Source organism: Benincasa hispida, chromosome 9 (assembly GCF_027475165.1).
Source record: "Benincasa hispida cultivar pf3 chromosome 9, pf3_genome.v1.1, whole genome shotgun sequence".
NCBI classification, from domain to species: domain Eukaryota; kingdom Viridiplantae; phylum Streptophyta; class Magnoliopsida; order Cucurbitales; family Cucurbitaceae; genus Benincasa; species Benincasa hispida.
This window is the reverse complement of record NC_143486.1, coordinates 82,835,245-82,853,546: the sequence shown is the minus strand read 5'-3', so window position 1 is coordinate 82,853,546 and position 18,302 is coordinate 82,835,245. Positions and strand designations below refer to the sequence as shown.

Below are 18,302 nucleotides of genomic sequence, written 5' to 3'. Positions count from 1 at the left end.
ATCCTGATAACCGGCTTATCCCTGATGTTCCACTTCAAGAGTTTGGGTGTGTTGTGTTCGTTCATACACATGGTCCTAGTCGAACCAAGTTTACCCCTCGTGCTAAAAAATGTGTCTTTGTGGGATATCCTCTTCATCAACGTGGGTACGAATGTTACCATCCTTCCTCACAGAAATATTTTGTCTCAATGGATGTGACCTTCCTCGAAGATCAACCCTTCTTTCCCATTAGTCCTCTTCAAGGGGAGGGGGTACTAGTGAAGAGACTAATTGGGGTCTAAGTCTGTCAGTCTTACCTGAACCTATTTCTGACATAAGTATCAACGAACCCTTTATGCCTACCAAACAAGTCCCATGGATCACGTACTATAGGATGAATCTCAGGAAGGAAATAGCGCCGCCTTTACTTCTTCGGCTCCCGTCCACGAGTCAGAACGGGTGTCAGTTCCAGGTACTAGTAATCCTATCCCTGATAATGGTAACATTTATGTTGAAAATGATGCTTGTGTTGAAAATGATGTGAGTAAAGACAGAGAAGACGGTGATAGCACCAATGACTGTACTGAGAATGTGGTTAATACAGGTGATGGTAGTTGTGAAAAACCTGTTCCAGCAGAGAACGTTGCTGGAGGTGAAAGAGATCCCTTAGAGGATAAGACACATGAGCAGGAGGCTGAATGCAATGGGGAGTCAAAGGAGAAAAAAGACCACGATGCCTCTCTTGACCTTCCTACCTTCCTATTGCCTTAAGAAAAGGTACGCAATCTTGCACGAAGTATCCGCTGCAGAGTTACTTGTCTTATAGCAACTTGTCTCCCGTGTTCAAAGCCCTCACTACGAGCCTAGACACAATTACAATACCGAGCAGTATACATGCAGCGATGGAGATTCCCGAATGGAGAACTACAGTCATGGAGGAAATGGGGGCGCTTAAGAAAAACAACACTTAGGACCAGGTTACCCTTCTAAAGGGGCACAAGGCAGTTGGGTGCAAGTGGGTGTTCACTGTTAAATATAGGTCTGATGGAACGATCGACAAATACAAGGCCAGATTGGTTGCCAAAGGCTTCACTCAGACTTTCGGAATAGATTACTTCGAGACTTTCTCCTCAGTAGCAAAGTTAAACATTGTTCGTGTTCTTCTCTCAGTTGCGATTAACAAAGACTGGCCTCTCCATCAGTTTGATGTGAAGAATGTCTTTCTTAATGGAGAATTAGAAGAAGTTTACATGAGTCCTCTCCCAGAGTTCGAGAAATAGTTCAATCATCGAGTATGTAAACTGAGGAAGTCCTTGTATGGGTTGAAACAATCTCCGCGAGCCTGGTTTGGCAGATTCACTACCTTTGTGAAGTCACAAGGGTACAGTCAAGGACACTCAGATCACACCCTCTTCACGAAGAAATCAATATTCGGGAAAATTGCAGTTCTTATTGTGTATGTAGATGATATTGTCATTTCAGGTGATGATGCTTCAGAAATTGACAGATTGAAGAGGAATATAGCTGAGGAATTTGAAATTAAGGATCTCAGAAAATTGAGGTACTTTCTCGGAATAAAAGTGGTTCGGTTGAAAAAGGGATTTCAGTTTCTCAACGAAAATATACTCTGGATTTACTTAAGGAGACAGGTATGACAGGCTGTAAACCAGTGGACACTCCTGTGGAAGTTAATGCTAAATTCAGTAACTTGAGTAACAGTGCTCCGGTTAACAAGGAAAGATATCAACGGCTTGTTGGAAAATTAATCTATCTCTCCCATACCAGACCAAATATTGCGTATGCGGTCAGTGTAGTTAGTCAATTCATACAGTCCCCTTACGAAGAACATATGAGAGCAGTCGAGCGCATCCTGAGGTATTTAAAAACCTCTCCGGGCAAAGGGTTGATGTTTAAAAAGTCCGACAAACGGTGCATCAAGGCATACACAGATGTTGATTGGGCAGGCTCTGTGGTAGACAGGAAGTCGGCATCTGGATATTGTACCTTCGTGTGGGGTAACCTTCTTACGTGGAGGAGTAAGAAACAGGGTGTTGTTGCCAGAAGCAGTGTCAAAGCTAAATACAGGGCCATGAGTCGGGGATATGTGAGGAAATTTGGCTGGAAAAGGTCCCGAGTGATCTTGATCAAGATCATGACGGTCCGATGAAGCTCTACTATGATAATAAAGCCGCAATAAGTATCGCAAACAATCCAGTACAACATGACAGAACGGAGCATGTGGAAATTAATAGGCATTTCATCAAGGAGAGACTTGACAAGGGCAACATTTGTATTCCCTATATTCCTTTCAATCAACAGATAGCAAATGTTCTTACAAAAGGGCTTCCCAAACAGATCTTTGACTCATGTATTAGCAAGTTGGACCTCATTGATATCTACGCCTCAACTTGAGGGGGAGTGTTAAAAATAGGGTTTAAGCCCTAGGGGCTTTTTTGTCTTTTCATTATACTCTAGGGTTTCCCTTTTTTCTATTTAAACGTGTAGCCTCTATGTATCTGGTGTATCAATTGTAATAAGAAACTTCTATATCGTGGTTTTTTCTCCCTGTACTAGGGTTTTCCACGTAAACTTGTGTGTACATTTTTTCTCTATGTTCTCTTCCTTTTTCATCAGTTTTCTTTCAAGAACCAAGCTGAAGGTCATACTGAAATTGGCGACTTCCACCAATTAGAGATCATTATTGAATGAAGTTCTTACACATTTCTTAACAAAAGGAAAAGAAAAGAAAAACACATGAGGCACGCAAAACTGCAAGCTGCATATCAACATTCATGGTTGTTTTGTGCCTTCAGGACGAGAAGGTGCTAGCATTACCGTAAAGAAACAAGGAAAAGCAGTTGAATTTTAAGTAATCAAAAGGAACATACCTTTCCTCGAAAAACTGCAAGGAGTGCTGCACCTTCCTTGGGATTTTCACAGCCAACCACATATGGGTGATTGGGTTTGTCCTTCTTACCTCGCCTCTTCTTCCCGACTGCAAAGTTATCACCAAGACGTATAGTATCATAATAACCTTTCAAAATGGAATCAAAATCCTCTTGAGCTCCTCCTCTTGGCTCTGTACAAAACAATTGAATTGATTTGGATTCTTGATGCAACACGCAGAAAGAAAATATATATATATATGCATGCAAGAAACATTATATAATTCAACTCATCTTGATTGATAAAATACCAGCAACATGTACTAGCCTAACATAACTTTTCCGGTACGTATCCTACCAACAAAAAGGGACTTCCTTGCATTCAGTCGAGACCATTGACCAGTTTCAGACCAACGATTTTGGAGTTTCTCCATCAGCTTATAGCTAGGGAAGAACACAAGACAGCCACCAGGAGCAATCAAAAATATCTCCTCCAAAGATTTTCCTAGAGCATCCTTTAAGAAAACGGCCAGTATAAGACCAGAAAATCCAATAATAAGTTTATATCAATCATGAAATTCCAAAAAGTACCTGGAATGCATATCCATCGGCCGTTTTATAACTTCCATTGAGAGGATAGTTTCCTGGACCAGTTGATATAATAGCTGGCCACACCTGCAGTACAGTTGTTGATAGCTCAAAATTTAACAGCTGCAGGGATAGAAAAACCAGAAAATAAGAAAAGTCCATTTGAACCTGAGCTTCCACGTCAATTACGTGAGGAGCTTCCAGTGAAGTTCCAAATTGAACTCCTAGTTCAGATGAGAAGGAATTCATAGGTGACAGGGTCCTAATTAAATGAAATCAGAAATAATTAGATAGACGAATTGCCTTCTTAGGCACATATATAAAATATCCCACCAAAAGAAAATGTAGGAAAGAGAGAGCACTTTAAAGAAGTATCTCAATTTTCATCCTGTCAAGTGTGAACTCAGTAAAATGTCTAGAAATCTGCTAAACAACTGACTTATAGTCAATCTAACAACTCTAATCATTGAGAAACTGCAAGTCTGCAAGTCTTATTCTTCCAGAAGAAAGGAGGATACGTTAAAATTGAATTTAATATGGCTGAAGAGCATAGTTGTAGAAGCCAAGAATGAAGATATTTATGGTTTCCATAAACTATGTAATACATCATATTCCAGTTTTCAAGTTTTAGATGCTCACCCAGAAGTCAAAATAACTGATAAGGAAAGATCACCAATGTCTCTAAATACAACAGCTGGATTCAAGCACCACAAACTTAAAGTAAGCGTCCAGTCACCATAAGCTTTTCCTGAAATAAAAAAATAAATATAAAATTATTTATAAAAATGAACAACAAGAAGAAACTAAAACTAAAACTATTTCAACATAAGCAAAAAGGTGCAAGAGTTTTCTTTCTTATTCTCAAGAAATAAGATTCAGTGAAAACTGTCTTCTCTTGAAAAGTCTAAAATAGCAAGCCAATTACAGTCTCCAGATAACACCAGACAAACTTCTTGCCTCCCATTTTCCCTCAAGTGATTAAAGGTCAACTTTCAGCATTACAATTACAATATAAAGTCAATACTCTAAAATTTTGCATCATCGCCACTACATAAGATTGAAAGGAATGTATTTCTTTGATCAATAATTGGGGGGGGGGGGGGGGGGGGGGGGGGGGGGGCCAAATAAGAAGTAGAGTTCATAATTCCACTCCCCCCTCCCAAACTCCAACTCCTTAGGTCAAACATCCCCAAAGACTAGGAACAACATCCTATATTATTTCCTTTTGAGTTTGCTGTGGTGCCATCTTGTGTGTGCCCACACTTTCATCAAGCAGCGGGCTAAAGTTCTTGTCTTGATGCAATTAAGGCTTTATTTTGGGAGTTTCAGATTAAAATTTATTGGAAAATTGATGATATTTAGATATGGACTTAAGATGATTTTTTTGGCTTGTGCTCTTTTTCGGAAATTGTTGGACATATACTTCTTTTATATATATATATAAAAATCAAAGCTCTTCATAAAAGCTTAATCAGCTCCTGGGAGGATGGTTTTTCTCCTTTTTGTACTTCTAGATCAATGGAAGTTTGTTCTTTATAACTAAAAAAAGGTAACAAGAACCGTCACCACTGACTGAAAAATCATTGCAGGCAGTGAACTAAGAAGAAGACTAAGCAACCAATTACCAGGATCTCTTTTAACGTAGCGTTGTAACGCAAGCTGGTAATCAGACATGTGGCAACCATTTCTTGAGAAGAAATATGTCAGTGAAGAGAATAACCCTGCATTGTATAAATTAGTCAATATTGAAAGGTTGACATATAAATAAAGCAAATGTTGTACCCAGTAGTCTCTTACCTTCCAGTGTTATCACTGACAGGCCACTCAAATGTGCATCATCAGACTCCGCATCTGAAGCGGCTTTAATAGCCTTAAACAAGCATGCGGTGAAACTTTAAGATAATGAGAGCAAAATGAAGGTCCCCCAAATTATTCAAAGAACCCAACACAGGATACCTTCGTTGCACATTCAAGCAAAATAGGGAAGCATTGTTGAGTTATATTAGCTTCTTGGAGCTCCCTTTGAGCATGATTGCCAGTCCAACTACAATATTCATAAACGTAGAAATGGGATATCTCATAGACAGAAGTCAAACTGATATCAGCTACTAGAGAGGTCTTTTGCACCATTTTTAGGAGAGAATAAGCTAGACATACATGTTTATTGAAGGGCTCGAAGTGTGAAAAGAGAAAATTTTAATCTGGAATTTATACCTAAAATGTTTAAAACACACTAGCTACATCAATAAAAGCAGTTTAAATCAATTTCTTCCTTGGATCGAGGAATCTAGAATGAGAAAAGGTGAATTATATGATATTATGTTTTAAATACACCAATACGATTCAAAGAAAAACTATTTGCAACTGAGACATCAAATGTTACAGCAAAACCTGTAAAATTTTCTTTTTTAACTCACCAGGTAACATAATGCTGAAACTCACGCTTCTGCAATGTGGTCTTCCTCTGGTCAATCCAACTTATGAGATCCTAAAAGTTCAGTTAGACTTCTAAATATCAAAAGATCGTTAAAGATGTTTACAAATAATTCTAAGTAATTACAACTAATTACCTGTGTCATTTCATACAGAGGCTGGTAAACCAAAGAATTAATATAACATAGTTGCTCTAACTCCATCCGCAATTCTTTGAAAGATGTGAAATACAAGCCATAAGAAAATATTTTTCTCAAATCGTCAAACAAAATAGTATCATTTTAATGACCTACTATTTAAAGTATCCTCTTCAACATCCACACTACCAGCATGACGAGCAATATCCTCTATATTGCTGAAAAGTGAACATGTTAAACTAATTAATTGCGTGCATTTGCTAGCTATCTCATGAAGCTACCATCCAACCGAGGTAAAAGGAAATACATAATTTATTGATGCTAGTACACATACTGGGCTTCATCAAGGATCACAATCGCACCCTTAATATCTACATCCATTGCTCCTCGAATAACTGGATTGATAATATAGCTATATGGGCAAAACACCAGCTGTGCATCGTCTGCCATAGAACGAGCTGCATAATATGAACAACCTAAAAAGGATAAAGAAATTAAGTTAAATATGTGATAACAATATAAGGCACGTTAAACACCTAAAAAAATCAAGGATTGACCTTTCACAACTTCTCCAACTTGCACCAAATCTTCAATGTCATGAACCTCATGACATCCTCCTTTCTGAAGAGTTGGATGACTTTTAACCTTGTTTGCGTTTCTATTAGAGAAATGAAAAACTATTTATCTTCCTTTGCTGATTGCTTCAAATTAAGTAATATTTGAGAAATAAATTGAGGAAGAAATGGGATAAAGATAACTCACTTAAATTCACAGCATCCTGCATCTTGATCCTTCAAAAGTAGTTTGCTGGTAGATTTCAACAAATTTACAGTTAAAAGGAGAATATTAATGACTTTATTTGACTGGGAAAAGACAAACAATCAAGAAAAAGGTGCCTATGGAGAGAAATATGCACCATTCTTCATCTATATTATCTTTCCCTCGTACATAAGGATTTGTGCATAAATGTTTCCTTGACGCCTGAGGATAAAAAGGGGGTTAATAAAATAACAGTGCAGTATTACCTAAAGAGGACTACCCAGAAATGCATTAGCATCTGAACCACAGCTGATACGAGAGGAAACCAAGGGATTGTTACAACCAAAACCAGCTAATTTAAATTCTCAAATTATTCAATGGTTAATCTCAACAAACAAATATATATATATATATATACACACACAGATGTTTAAGAAGTGACATACCAGCACTGCCATTGGCACTCGATAGACAGTTTTCCTATACTCACGGATCACTTGTGATATCTGTGAATGTGTCCTCCTTGAATAAGAAAACGTATAGCATCAGCATCAAACGTAAATGAGAAAAACAGTTTGAAAAAATTCCCAGCCCTTTTCTCAAATTGTCATAGATTGAAACTTACGAGGCATAGTATATGGTCGGGGCTGTTTTCTTCTGACTTTTGTTGTTTGGCACTGGAACAGATGACTCTGTATCTAGAGACACTAAAAAACCCACCATATTCCTCAGAAGAAGTTACTGGCCCAGAAACACACACACACACACAAAAAAAAAAAGGAACAAAAAGGCAAATATATATACATATATATATGTATGTATGTATGTATGTGTGTATGTATGTATTTAAAGAAAAGTGAGAAAGGTTATTTTATTGCTAATTGAGATCCTTCCATCAGTATAAATTTCAGTACAGATGAGAAAGAACCACATGTAAAACAAAAGCTTGCCAGCATCCACATTCCACAATAGCTATTTTCAATGATAGTTTGAAAGATGATATTCCATAGCAAATAGAAGAAAAACAATTTGTCCCAACCTTTGTGAGCCCACGTATTCTCTCACTCTTTCTCAACGTTATTCATCCAAAAAAAACCATCCCCAAATCCAATTTGACATCAATAAATTTAACAGTTTACGATAATGAACATGTTTTTTTGCAGGTGTCGCACAAAGAAAATCTATGTCACCGTAAAGCTATCGTCCTAAATATATCCTCACGCAAACCATCATGGGTTGGCCTAGTGGTAAATAAGAGGACATCCCCTTGATAAAGGATTAAGAGATCATGGTTCAATCTATGGTGGTCACGTACCTAGGGTTTAGTATTTTACAAGTTTCCTTGACACCCAAATGTTGTAGGGTCAAAGTGGGTTGTCTCGTGAGATTAGTCGAGGTGCGTGTAAGTTGGTTTGGACACTCACAGTATGTATCTGTATATATATATATCCTCATGCAATAAGCATAAAGAGCTCACAAGGTGAACCCAGATAAACAAACAATAAAAAAGGCTTGCTTTTTTGAAACACCATTCTCTGAAATTGAGATTCACAAGGCTATTAAGGACCTTGGTACTAATAAATTGCCGGGCCCTGAAGGTTTTACTGCAGAGTTCTTTAAAAAATATTGGTACATTCTTAAGAGTGATGTTATGAGGGTGTTCCAAAACCATTTTAAGACAGGGAATCATTAATGCCTGCTTGAATGAAACTTATATTTGCCTCATACCCAAAAAGTCTAATGCTAGAACATTGGGTGGCTATAGACCGATCAGTTTGATCTCCTGTCTATACAAAATTATTGCCAGAGTAATATCTAAACGACTCGAGAAGGTATTACCAAGTACAATCACTAAGTATCAATTTGCATTCACTGAAGGTCGACAAATTTTGGATGCATCATTGATTGCCAATGAAATTATTGAAAATTGTGCTAAACTAAAGAAATAGGGGCTGGTTATAAAACTTGACATTGAAAAGGCTTTTGACAAGGTGGACGGTGGCACTACACAACAAGGGTCTCATCTTGTTAGATGGGACAAACTGACCAAGCCTCAAGCACAGGGTGGCATTGGGTTACAGAATATGGTCAATAAAAATTGAGCTCTTCTTGCCAAGTGGATTTGGCGATATTACCACAAAGATGGCGCTTTTTGGAGATAGGTCATAGACGCCAAATATGGGGTGACTCCTTATCTATCTTGGCCTAACATTAACCATCTGGGACACATTAAGGGCCTTGGCAGACTATATTATTGCACATGAACCTCATTAAAGATATAGTATCTATCAAAGTCAACAATGGGATTAATACATCTTTTTGGTGTGATAATTGGCTAGAAAATCCATCCCTCAAGGATGCATACCCACAGCTTTACTCTCTATCCAAACAAAAAAATCCTCCATACATGATCTATGGGACATGAGACACGGGTGGTCCTTATGTTTTATGAGGAATCTCAAGGATGAGGAGTTTGACAACTGGATTGACCTTATGGATTGCCTTAATGGTTTCCATATCTCCACATCAAAGGACACATGGATGTGGCAACTTGACACCAAAGGTGCCTTCTCCACAAAATCCCTCTCGGACTTCGGATCAAATATGACCACTACTGCCCACCTCTTCCATGGTGCGATTTGGGATGACTTTTACCCCAAAAAGGTCAAATTTTTCCTTTGGGAAATTAGCCATAACGCCATCAATACATGTGCCAAAATCCAAAGAAAATCTCCACATAGAGCACTCTCTCCACATTGTCACATCATTTTCAAATCAGATTATGAGTCACCTAGCCACCTTTTTTATCAACTGTCAATACGCCAACAAATTTTGGATGAAGATATTATCCTCCTTTGGCTGGCATACCGCTCTCCCCAATGACATCATCAATCTCTTCTCATATGCTCCCGATGGCCATCCAGTCATTAAAGAGAGAAGAATCATGTTGATGCACTCGATTCGTGCCCTTTTATAGATTACATGGAAGGAGAGGAACAGCCACATATTCAACGACAGGGGAAGCTCTTTTGATAGTTTTTTTGAAATCATTGTCTATCATGCTATGACTTGGTGCAAATGCACATCTTTCTACAGATCATACAATCTATCTTCACTATTAACCAATTGGAGGAATCTTTTGTGACTCCATTTGGTTTGGCTTCGACCTTTGTTTGTAAATTTCATACATCAATAAAAGTTGTTTCTTAACCAAAAAAAAAAAAAAGGTGGATTGGATCTTCTTAGACATGGTTTTAAAAGCCAAAGGTTTTGGCAAAACATGGAGGAAATGGATCAAAGGTTGTATCTCGTCAACAAACTTTTCTATCATTATTAATGGTCGTCCTAGGGGAAAAAATCAAAGCCACCCGTGGTCTTAGAAAGGTGATTCTCTCTTACCCTTTCTTTTTGTCATTATCATGGATTGTTTTAGTAGGATGATGGTGGAGGCACATGATTATGAATACATAAAAGGATTCCTTATTGGACGAAGCTCTCTTCCTATCCACCATCTTCTCTTCGCAGATGACACCATTCTTTTTACAAAGAATGATCCCAAAAGGGTTGAGAACCTCTTCGGTATTGTGAAAATCTTTGAGGCATCGGGATTAAGTATCAATCACCAAAAAAATCTGAGATGTTTGGCATTAATATGGTACCGAATGACATTGGTCTGATTGCTATAATCTATGGCTGTAAGGTGGGTCATTGGCCAGGATCTTAACGTGGTTTACCTTTATTTGACAAGCCCCGAACTCTATCTTTTTGGAATCTCATCATTGAGAAAGTGGAAAGAAGATTGCAGTCATGGAATCATTCTCACATATCCAAGGGTGGTCGCCTTACCCTCCTTCAAGCCACATTATGGAACCTACCCACTTATTACTTATCCCTTTACAAGATCCCTACCAAGGTAATCGTGCTAATTGAAAAACTGTACATGACTATTTTAAGGAAAGGTGGCCCCCACTGATCCAGAGTGAACCTTGTTAGATGGGATAAAGTTATTAAGCCTCTTTCTCATAGAGGCCTTGGCATACAAAGCATTGAACACAAAAATCAAAGCCACCCGTGGTCTTGGAGGAGTGGATGGAAGGTTTGGCCTACTCCTACTAGAGATAAATGGATTTGGAATCTTGACAGAAATGGTCATTTTTCCTCCAAATCATTATTAACATTGATCTGGGGATCGGAGGGATGAAACAAACCCTTTCCCTTTTTAAGCTATATGGATAGACTTTTATCCCAAAAAGGTCAAATTTTTCTTATGGGAGGTTGGCCATAATGCCATCAATACAAACGATAAAATTCAGAGACATCTCCCACACATTGCTCTATCTCCCAGTGCTGCCATATTTGCCTTGTGGATCTTGAGACTCCTAGTCACCTCTTCATCCATTGCCAATTTGCTAAACACTTCTGGAAGGAAATTACCACCTCCTTTGGGTGGTCCACTCCTCTTCCTCATGATATACAAAGCCTTCTTTCTGACGCGCTTTTGGGTCGTCCGTTTCTTGCACACGAGAAGATTATGTGGTCTCACTTCATACGTGCTTTCTTACGGAGAATTTGGAAGGAAAGTGTTGAATATGGAAAGTCTTCTCCTTCCCCTTACCCATTTGGAATGTTATTCCTTGCAATTTGTATTTATCCTTTTCAGTATTATTCTTTCCTTATGTCCATTTTTACCGTTATGTGTCTTTTCCATATTTGGCAAACATTGTTGTATATATAAGAGAGACTCCCCCTTGTAAAATATATGTAGAAAAATATTGAGAACATTCAGAATTTCAACATGGTATCAGAGTCATCTCTCTGAATCATTTTCATAGGTTTCACGTCCGAAACCCTAGCAAAGAAAAACAGAACAATGAAATTTCAAACTTACCAATTTGTTTGAAGTTGTGCGTCAAAGAAACCTCCATCCACAACTTAAAGCTTCACGTCCAAAGCGAATCCATGCTCCACCGTTCACGACGGCCGAATCTCGTTCTTCGAGTATCGCGTATCCATTCTTCGATCGAGTATCGTGTTGTCGTGGGTTAGTTCGATCTAATCCGTGTGTGTTGTCGAGTATCGAGTATCCATTCTTCGACCAAGTATTGTGTTGTCGTGGGTTTGTTCGATCTAATCCGTGTGTGTTGTCGAGTATTGAGTATCGTTAAGGGGTTTGGTTTTATTATCGAGTTATCGAGTATCATCTTCGAGTATCGTGTTGTCGTGCTCGAAGTCGTAGGTCACCATGTGTAGGTCGTCATTCTTCGTGGGTTTGTGTTGTCGAGTATTTTATCAATCAGGTCGAGTCGAAATTCAACCGGGTCTGAGAAGCTTTTTTTTTAAAGAATTTGGGTCTAGGAGTGTGTTTTTTCCTTTTTCCCTATTTCTTTCTTAATTTTTATCTTGCAAATTATCAATTTTATGGCATCAGTAAATTCTAACAATTCAAAAGGAACCATACTCCCAATTACTAATCACAAATTAAATAGAAGAAATTATCTCCATTGGTCACAATCTGTTATGATGTTTATATGTGGAAAAGGAAAGGAAGATTATCTATCAAGCAAAACTCCTATCCCAGATCCAACTGATCAAAAATACAAGATATGGAAAGCGGAAAATAATACGGTTATGTCATGGCTAATCAACTCCATGACAACAGAGATTGGTGAAGGATTTCTACTCTTCTCAACTGCAAGCGAAATTTGGGAAGCAACTCGTGAAACTTATTCCAACCAAGAAAATACAGCAAAGTCACTTGAAATTAAAGGCAAGATTCACGAGCTACGACAAGGGGATATGCAAGTCACTCACTATTTCACTCAACTGTCTTTTCTTTGGCAGCAACTTGATGTATTTGAAAGCCACAAATGGGAATGCATTGCAGATGGAGCCACATTCAAAAAGATAGTTGAGAAGAAACGAGTGTTCAAATTTCTTCTTGGCCTTAATAAAGAACTAGATGAGGTACGTGGTAGAATCTTAGTCATTAAACCATTACCTAATATCAGAGAAGTTTTTGCAGAAGTAAGAAGAGAAGAAAGTAGGAAGAAAGTAGGAAGAAAGTAATGTGAGGAGTGACTGCAAGCTCTAAATCTGAAGGATCGGCTTTAATTGCTCGAAATCAGAACTACATAGGAACTGAGAATCGACAACGAAAACCAAGACCATAGTGTGAACACTGTAAAAAACCAGGACATACTAAAGAAATGTGTTGGGATATTTATGGTAAACCTCCAGCTTGGAAGCCAAACAAAGGTGCAGGAGACAGACGTGGAAAGGCCTACCAAGCAAGTACAACATCTGAAGGTAACTTCAACTCTGAACATAATGTGTTTACTAAGGAGCAGTTGGACCTTCTCCAAAAACTATTTGGTCAACCGAGATCTACTCAAAAAACATCAAAAACCAGTGTAGCAACAGTGGCACAATCAAGTAACTTCCTTTGGGCTCTTAATGCAACCAAAGAAAATTGTAGTACTTGGATTATTGATTCTGGAGCATCAGATCACATGACAGGTGATATCTCACTTTTAACTAACTACACACACTGTAACAGTCAAATTACTATAAAGATTGTTGATGGTACCTATTCTAAAGTAATGGGAACTGGCAATGTCTTTGTATCTAAAGATCTTGTATCAGAAAATGTGTTGCATGTCCCAAATCTTAAATGCAATCTCCTTTCCATAAGCAAACTAAATCTTATGAAAAATTGCAGTGCAACTTTCTACTCACATAATTGCCTATTTCAGGATTTGAATTCGGGGAAGATGATTGGCAATGCTAAGGAAACCTCGGGTCTCTACATATTAAATGCTCTTAAGCCTCAAGTCAAGGAGTTAGATCTTAGAAAATCTACTTTTGTTATTTCTAAAGACAATTATGATAGTATATCTACTTTTGTTGCTTTTAGACAATTATGATAGTACATCTACTTTTGTTGCTTCTAAAGACAATTATGATAGTACAATAATGTTATGGCATAATCGTTTAGGACATCCCAATTTTTTATATTTGAAACGAATTTTTCCATATATTTTTAATAAAAGTTCTCAGGTTTTTCAATGTGAGTCTTGTGAAATGGCAAAGTTGGCTCGATCCTCATACCCGGTAAGCACATATAAATCCTCTTATCCTTTTTCTATGATGCATAGTGATGTTTGGGGATCTAGTAGAGTTTAAAATGTAACGTGAGCTAAATGGTTTGTTTCCTTTATTGATGATCACGCTAGACTTACTTGGGTGTTTTTAATGAAAGAAAAATCTGAAGTCATGACCATATTCCAAAACATGTTTGCCATGATTCTCAATCTCTTTGACACTAAAATCCAAATCCGTCACACTGATAATGCGAAGGATTATTTCAACACTTCCTTAAAAAAAAAATCTAAAAGAAAAAGGTATTACCCACTTAAGTACATGTCCTAACACTCCCCAACAAAATGGAATTGCAGAGAGAAAAAATAGACACCTCTTAGAAATTTCTAGAGCTTTAATGCTTTACGCTAACACCCCCCATCATTTTTGGGGAGAAGTTATTCTAACAGCCACCTACCTTATTAATAGAATGCCCTCTTGGGTATTACGCTTCAAAGCTCCCTTACAAAAACTTGAGGAATTATTTCCTCATGATAGATTATTTTCTCAAGTTCCCCTAAAAATATTTGGTTGTACGGTCTTCGTTCAAGATCATAGACCCGATAGGAGTAAATAAGATCCTAAGGCAATCAAATGCATCTTTCTCGGTTATGCTCCAACTTCCAAGCCAAAAAGGATACAAATGCTATTCGCCAACCATTAAAAGGTTATATACCTCCATGGATGTAACCTTCTTTGAAACTCAACCTTACTTTCAAAAGCAAGGTACCACTGAACCTTTCACTCTCCTTGAAAATGGAATTCTTCTTGAAAACGAAGGAAACCAAAATCCATATCTCATTGAAGAGAGTGCTCCTTGTGTACAAGAAACCGATGTTTCCAATCAAAACTCACTTGAAGGTAAGAAAGATCCTATAGTCTATACTAGAAGGAAAAACACCCTTGGACATGAACCAGTACTCAGTCAAAACCCAACCGAAATGCAGAAAAATCATGTCTCCAACTCACAACGGAAACATTCACTGAAGACATTGATTTTCCCATTGCAAAACGGAAAGGGGTAAGAACTTGTATGATGCATCCCATCCAAAACTACCTTCCTACACAAATCTCTCTCCCAAGTTCAAAGCCTTCACAATTACACTATCCAAAATACATGTTCCGAACAATGTCTATGAAGCCCTCAAAGACATCAATTGGAAGCAAGTTGTATTATATGAAATAAAGGCCTTGGAAAAGAACAACACATGGGAAATAACAGATCTACCTCCAGGGAAGAAAACAGTAGGATGCAAATGGATTTTCACCATCAAATACAAAGCTAATGGAGAAATAGATAGGTTCAAAGCTAGACTCGTCGCCAAAGGATTCACCCAGTCTTATGGCATTGACTACCAAGAAACATTTGCCCCGGTAGCAAAATTAAATACTATCCGTGTCCTTTTTTTCCTAACAGTGAATAATGATTGGAAACTTCACCAATAAGACATAAAAAATGTCTTCCTTAATGGAGACTTAGAAGAAGAAGTGTATATGGATATACCTACCGGTATAGAATCAACTAAAACCATGAATAAGATATGCAAATTCAAAAAATCTCTTTATGGCCTAAAACAATCCCCTAGGGCTTGGTTTGAAAAATTCTCAAAAGTGGTAAAGGAAAACGGGTACTCGAAATGTCAATCTGACCATACCCTTTTCATCAAATATTCTTACATGGGTAAAATAGCAATTATCATTGTCTATGTAGATGACATTATCCTTATAAGAGATCATGAAGAAGAAATAAGGAATCTAAAGTTTCTCTTAGCCAAGGAATTTGAAGTAAAAGACTTAGGCAACCTTAAATATTTCCTAGGGATGGAAGTGGCCCGCTCAAAAACAGGTTTGAGCATTTCTCAAAGAAAATATGTCCTTGACCTGTTAAAGGAAACAGGTATGCTTGGATGTAAGCCCGCTAATACCCCCATTGACACGAACAATCACATAATCAAGGAAAACAATCACACAGTGATTAACAAAGATCAGTATCAAAGGCTAGTAGGAAAATTGATTTACCTAACTCACACGAGACCTGATATCTATTTTGCAATTAGCTTTGTAAGTCAATTTATGAACAGTCCAACAGAAGACAATATGCAAGCTATTTACAGAATACTCAGGTACTTGAAAGGAACTCCAGGAGAAGGATTGTACTTCAAGAAATCTAGGAAAAGAAACATTGAAATCTTCACAAATGCCGATTGGGTAAGCTAAAAAAATAGACAAAAGATCAACTACCAGATATTGCACTTTTGTTTGGGGAAACTTAGTCACTTGGCGAAGTAAGAAACAATCAGTAGTATCCAAGAGTAGTGTCGAAGCTGAACTAAGAGCTCTAGCTCAAGGAATATGTGAAGGAATGTGGCTCAAAAGCATCCTATCTAAACTTAAAATCAAATCAAAAGAACGGATGGAGGTACACTGTGATAATCAAGCTACTATAAGTATCGCCAAAGACCCAATCCATCATGATCACATAAAACACTTGGATATTGATTGACACTTTATTAAGGAGAAAATTGAAATTAAAAGTATCTCACTCAACTACATACCTACCAAAAGGCAAATTGCTGACATACTTACAAAAGCCCTATTCAAGAACATGTTTGAAGTCTTAAAAACCAAGCTGGACTTAATCAACATATACTGTCCAACTTGAGGGGGAGTGTTGAATATGGAAATTCTTTTCCTTCCCCTTACTCATTTGGAATATTATTCCTTGCAATTTGTATTTTTCCTTTTCAGTATTATTCTTTCCTTATGTCCATTTTTACCGATATGTGTATTTGCCATATTTGGCAAACATTGTTATATATATAAGGGACTCCCCTTATAAAATGTATGTAGAAAAATATTGAGAAAATTCAGAATTTCAACATAAAGAAACAACCGCTTCTACAATGAAAATGTGAGGTCTTTTGACACTTTTTTTAATATACTATCTACCTTGCTATGACTTGGTGCAAGTGAACATCGTTTTTCAATTCATATGATCTTACATCTCTTGACCAATTGGAGAAATCTTTTGTAACTCCTTTGGCTCAGGCTACATGCCCTCCTTTTGTAAATTTCATACATCAATTGAATTTGTTTCTTATCAAAATAAATAAATAAAACGTGCATGAACTCCAAGCTATTCTTTTCTACGTCGCTCTCTGACTACTCAATCGAATTCATGCGTTCGAGATGTTCGGATGATCAGGGTGAAGACATGCAAACTTACTTGACGGCTGCACTTCAGGAATAAATCCACCGCCAAAACCGAGAGCATCTGTGGCAGCCTCTGGAGCGGGCTTCAAGTGACAGGAATTAGCATCCTGATTCTTTATCTTGTAATTCTTCTGCCAAGCGAGACTCGAGCACAGAAGTGAAAGCGACTTCCCGGTTCCAGTCGGAGATTCCAGCAATGCGTGGCAATGGCCCTCACGCTGGGCTCGATCGAGGGTGGATATAACTCTGCCCATGAATGCGAGCTGCGAACCGTATGGTCGGAATGGAAATTCCACTTGGATGCCACCAATCGGGTATACATTCTTCGTGAGCTGATAAGTCGGATTGGGCTTGGATCTAGGGTTCGTCCCCCCTTTTGCATATACCATTTTGGCAGTGTTGCAAAGAACTTGTCGGGTGGGGATATTCGAACTCCCTGAGAGCTACCTAGCTTGGTGAACTACACTATCGACTATGGAGTTCTGTACTCGGTTCGATTTGGTGGTGGTTTCTCGGAAAAGCTTTGGCGGGAAAAGTTAGGGTTTATTGTACTTGAATTTGGCGGTAACCTGGATAAATGTTTCATCTTGCAGTGGACGGTGAACCTTTTGTCTCTTTTTTTTAGTCTTAAAAATCAAAAATAATTTTTTGAATTCCGTTTTTATTAGCTTTTGTTATAAATATTATAATTGTGTAAGTATACGTCCATAAATTACATATCTTCAAATATATTTTTAATATCGATCGATATTTTATCTTTTTATATCTTATAAATAAATAATGATTATTGAAACCTCTAAGATAAACAATTAGATAGTAAAATTAGGATTGTCCATTTGATCTATGGGACGGGACCCTGAGGAAATCTGCCTCAAATGGGTGGAAATCTCCAATTAGATAGAAGAGGAATAGGAAAATTTTTCCCTGTTGACTAAACGGGGAGGTGTTGGATCAATATGACAATCCTAGATGGGTGAATAGAGTTTAATTAAACTTTTTTTTCTAAATTAACTCAATTAAACTAATTAATACACTTTTTATAAATAATAAGAAAAATTCAATTTATGCAACAAATAAGATGACAAAAATATGATAATTTAATTATATCAAATTTTAGCAAATAAATAAGAACAAACTAAAACATACAATAAATTGCTTGAATTAATTGCAA

The 18,302-nt window shown here is 37.5% G+C and overlaps 1 protein-coding gene across 4 annotated transcripts in view; it reads right to left on the bottom strand.

The window, feature by feature from the left end:
* The window catches only part of LOC120085746 (RAD3-like DNA-binding helicase protein), a 29,869-nt gene extending 12,136 nt beyond the window's left edge, over positions 1-17,733 (bottom strand). For 2 of the 4 annotated variants that reach the window (XM_039041927.2, XM_090318087.1), the window contains exons 1-18: positions 17,145-17,733; positions 7,407-7,488; positions 7,228-7,303; positions 6,939-7,003; positions 6,785-6,829; positions 6,580-6,680; positions 6,357-6,498; positions 6,179-6,240; positions 6,023-6,096; positions 5,870-5,940; positions 5,409-5,496; positions 5,250-5,322; positions 5,078-5,173; positions 4,092-4,200; positions 3,621-3,714; positions 3,456-3,539; positions 3,223-3,379; positions 2,868-3,058 (exon numbers count right to left, since the gene is read on the bottom strand). In XM_039041927.2, coding sequence (XP_038897855.1) covers positions 2,868-3,058; positions 3,223-3,379; positions 3,456-3,539; positions 3,621-3,714; positions 4,092-4,200; positions 5,078-5,173; positions 5,250-5,322; positions 5,409-5,496; positions 5,870-5,940; positions 6,023-6,096; positions 6,179-6,240; positions 6,357-6,498; positions 6,580-6,680; positions 6,785-6,829; positions 6,939-7,003; positions 7,228-7,303; positions 7,407-7,488; positions 17,145-17,520 — 1,986 coding nt within the window. In that variant the 5' untranslated portion in view covers positions 17,521-17,733. Of the gene's footprint in view, positions 1-2,867; positions 3,059-3,222; positions 3,380-3,455; positions 3,540-3,620; positions 3,715-4,091; positions 4,201-5,077; positions 5,174-5,249; positions 5,323-5,408; positions 5,497-5,869; positions 5,941-6,022; positions 6,097-6,178; positions 6,241-6,356; positions 6,499-6,579; positions 6,700-6,784; positions 6,830-6,938; positions 7,004-7,047; positions 7,091-7,227; positions 7,304-7,406; positions 7,489-17,144 lie in introns of those variants that run through there. The other 2 variants (XM_090318088.1, XM_039041928.2) reach the window with 2 other exon arrangements.
* Positions 17,734-18,302: the final 569 nt, after the last annotated feature.